The following is a 4,047-nucleotide window of genomic DNA, read 5'->3' as shown; positions in this document are numbered from 1 at the left end:
TTAATTTTTTTCCCTCACATACTGGATCACAGTGATGGAAATGTAACTTAACACTTCCTCTAGAGCAGAATAAAAGTTAATGAGGCAGATATATTAAATAAGACAGGTGGAAGAAATTTAAGATTCATGTTTTTTTAATGTGTGGGATTTAATTGCATGGGGATATTTTCCTATGAATTTGACATTCACTTCATGACACAGAGCTCCTGGCTAGGGGCATACTGATTTTGTGACCTAGGAAATGGAATTACTGCTTAAATAATTTCACTTACCTAAGAATAACTGGTTAAGAGAAATAATTATTTTCATTTTCTTCATTTTTCTTCCTTTTGGCCCTTCCCTTCCTTCCCTACTTTTTACTCTTATTTGTTGTTCAGATTGTGTCTCATTTTGTTCATGCTACTTTGTAAGGGTGGCCTAGAAATCATGATGTTCCTCTATCAAACTTCTAAGTGCCAAGATTGTGAGCAGGTGCCACCATGCCTGGCTTATATAGTGTTGGCCTGTGTTATCCATTCAGTCCTTAAAAAAATAATGCTTCATGATTTTAAAACATTTTCTGGGATTGTGCGATACACTTTGAGTTCCATTCATGACATATCTATCCAATCTTTCAAATGTTGTGCTTTTATACATCATTATATAATAATAAGAATTCAGTGATACTTCATAAGAATAGATATGTATATATTATCTTAGACTGAGTACCCTAGACACAAGGCTCTGACTACAATCAGCATCTTGAAGACATGTAAAAACTCCTGTGAGGGAAGAAGCAAGGTGAGAGAGGAAATGGAGATGGAGAAAACGGCCTGTTAGCATGTGAGCTACAGAGTGGATAATTAGAGCTGCTGCCTGAAATGAATCAAAAATGCCGGAGTGTTATTGCAGCTCTGAGGAAGGAGCTGGTCTCTCCAGCCCACACTTCTGCCATGCTCTGTTGACAGCTGGTCCTAGGGATGCTCATTTCAGGGGACTTTTCTCATGGGAAATCTGTCCAAATGCCATCCTCCCTGGATATCCACTCTGCACAGTCGATATCATGACACTCATTGGGGAACACCTTGCTCACAAAATTTTGGCTTCTATGAGCATTTGTGGGGCTTCCATATGGGAGGTGATCCAAATACAACCAAGTATATTATATGAATTTTAAAAATAATAATAATAAAAGTGTTAAATAGATGCTTCTTAGACATAACCTCTATTTCTGCTGAGGGTGGCTTAGGTTAAGTGAGGTGAGACCACAGAAACAGGAATCAGACCTCTTTAGAACACCAGGAATGGACATGTACAATTGCATGAAGAGACAGGAAATGACTTCATATTCTTTTGATGAGATCTTAGAAGATGACTGGTCGATTTTTGTGGTGCTTATTGGGAAAAGTATTGATATATGCAGAAAGAAATTTGAATTGCCCTGAGTTAGCAGGCCTACACATTACATAAAAAATCATGTCTTCTTGTTTTCTTTACAACTTTTTAAGTTCACCCCAAAAGTAGAAGGGTACCAGAGCAAAGAGGAATTTACTATTTGCTAGTCCTATCCATATGCACCAACGAAAGGAGTGAATAAGGTTTTCTCCGATGTTGGGATTGTTTCACAGGACATTCCACTATTGTTTTTGGAAGTGAGGCAGAAAATGATGTAAAGTAATAGGAAACAGTAAAAATACCTGATTCCTCATAGGATCAGATACTGAAGTTGTGCTTTCTCCACAGATAAGAATATGTTCTCTGCGGACAAACCTGTGCTACTTTTGTCTGTTGTGGACACCTGGGGAACACTTGTCCTGTGTTGAGTCTAAGAGATGAGATCAACCAAATCCCACAGCTGTGTCAAACAATCATTTCCTGCTAATTTGCATGTGACATGGACACACCCCACTGCCCTGAGGACTTATAATAGTCTGTGTACACACTGAGGATTAGTTCCTGTCAGGACACAGCATGGATATGAGGGACAACGCGCAGCTCCTGGGGCTTCTGCTGCTCTGGTTCTCAGGTAGGGAAGGGAAGCAGTGGGGACTTTTGTTGCCCAGTGTGGCCAGAGCTATATGAAGGTTTAAGAGTCATCCTGTCAGGATTATTCAGTGTATATTCGTTGTATATTTCTCCTGTCAGGTGTGAGATGTGACACCCTAATGACTCAGTCTCCATCCCTGCTGTCTGCATCTCTGGGAGACAAAGTTGCCATCACTTGCAAGGCCAGTCAGAACATTGCTAGTGGGTTAAGTTGGTATCAGCAGAAACCAGGGGAAGCTCCTAAACTCCTGATCTACCATGCATCCACACTGCAACCTGGGATCCCATCAAGGTTCAGTGGCAGTGGATCTGGTACAGATTTCACGCTCACCATCAGTAGACTGGAGCCTGAAGACATTGCCACTTACTTCTGTCAACAGGGTTATAATGTTCCTCCCACAGTGATTCAAGTCACAGCAAGGCTCTGCTGCTGAGCTGCATTGGCTGGTTTATGCAACCACAGAATTTCCAGGTGAAGCCAATTTTGTAAAGTTTCTGGGAGGTTTTTGAAGGAAAGTCAGTGAGGCTGTTCTGCATCCCAAATCTCTCTCCTCTTCAGTCTCAGAAACACAGAAGAGACAATGCCTCTCCTGAACTAATACAGGATTCACATCTTGGCATATGAGAAACCTAGTTTTAATGTAATTGGTTTTCATTCCCATTCATCAAAAGGGAGTCCACATAATCATTAAGTTTAGGAAAGTTTAAAAGATTCTTAGTGCAGTTAATTACAGTCTCATCTACTTTCATTAACTGTGCTATCTGTGAGGAAAGTTAACAGTACAAATCAGGGCTCATGGGAGCTCCCATAATGCACCTCTGCTTTCACTTACTAGAGTCTACCTCTCACCCTGTGATCCTCAGATATGTTTGGGAACTCCAAGTTTTGGTTCCTGATGCTGTCAGCTTACTTACCTCTCTACATAATTAATTTTATATTGTCATCTTTCCCCAAGTATATGACTTCTAAATCTCTTGTAAGGTCCCTCATTTGAGTAAATCTATGGAAAATCAATAGAAAGGGATTCTGACCTATACTGATGCTAGTATGTATTTTAATAGTGCAACCAGCATTCTAAGTTCACTAAAGCTTTCATTAAAATGATGCTACCTTTAACTGAAATGATTATAATCATAATTGAGAAATGTCTGCTATAACTTAAGCTACTACATGCTCTGAAAACTGATTATCATACAGAAATATTCAAGGCATTTGAAACTGCCTCTTGATCTTAAGAATTATAAAATAAAAATGATTGTAATTTAAACAATTCATTCATCTCATGTGGTCCTCAGCATTTGCACTTCCCTAGTGAGAGGAAGGATTTTTATGGGAGGCAAAGTTGAGTTGTTTCTGAGTAAGGACCACCTGCGACAACCTTGAGGGTTGACAGACACAGGAGCAAGAAAGTGTCCAGATGCTAATAGAATAAGGCTGTTCTCTGCAGAAGGGGGTTCAATACAGATGATTAAGAACTAACTATCTTTAGTCATGTTGTGCCTCCTGCAAGACAATGGTGACAGAACAATCCAGAAAGGAAACCCCTATCAGAGCCCTCCTACGTGAGCCACTGTATCCCATTGATGATAAGCATAAATCACATTAATAACAATTTGTATGGTTAGCAAAGTGAAGTGATTGTTGTGTATGGTGAAGTGTATAGAGTTATTCATAGACAGATAGATTTATAGACAGATGATAAATACATGTATAGATATAGATACTGATTTTAATGCATAGGAAGAGAAAGACACACAATATTATGTGCTTCTGGATGCTATAAGTACTGGAAAATGCACTTTCAAGATGTAAACTAAGCATATTAAGTGTCAAGATTATCCTAGATTAATCAAGTATGTCCAAAATGGAATCACAATTGCCTTTATAAATGAGTGATCCAGAGAGATTTCATTATCAGAGACAGAAGAGAGGAAAGGTGGTAAACAAATGAAGACAGAGAGGGAGAGATATGGGCACCTGGAATGGAGCTGCAGCATCCACAGGGTGTAAAGGATTAAAGG

At 39.3% G+C, this 4,047-nt stretch overlaps 1 gene segment (V, D, J or C); it reads left to right on the top strand.

Annotated features, from left to right (window-relative positions):
* The first annotated feature begins 1,946 nt into the window (after window positions 1-1,946).
* On the top strand, window positions 1,947-2,459 carry LOC103737317. The segment is given in 2 exon segments: window positions 1,947-2,005; window positions 2,125-2,459. Coding segments are annotated over 2 exon segments (390 nt in total).
* Window positions 2,460-4,047: the final 1,588 nt, after the last annotated feature.

This window comes from Nannospalax galili, unplaced genomic scaffold (genome assembly GCF_000622305.1).
Source record: "Nannospalax galili isolate Female #2095 unplaced genomic scaffold, S.galili_v1.0 scaffold2071, whole genome shotgun sequence".
In the NCBI taxonomy this organism is placed as follows: Eukaryota; Metazoa; Chordata; class Mammalia; order Rodentia; family Spalacidae; genus Nannospalax; species Nannospalax galili.
Note: the sequence above shows the minus strand (reverse complement) of the source record. Positions and strands in the feature narration are given on the sequence as shown.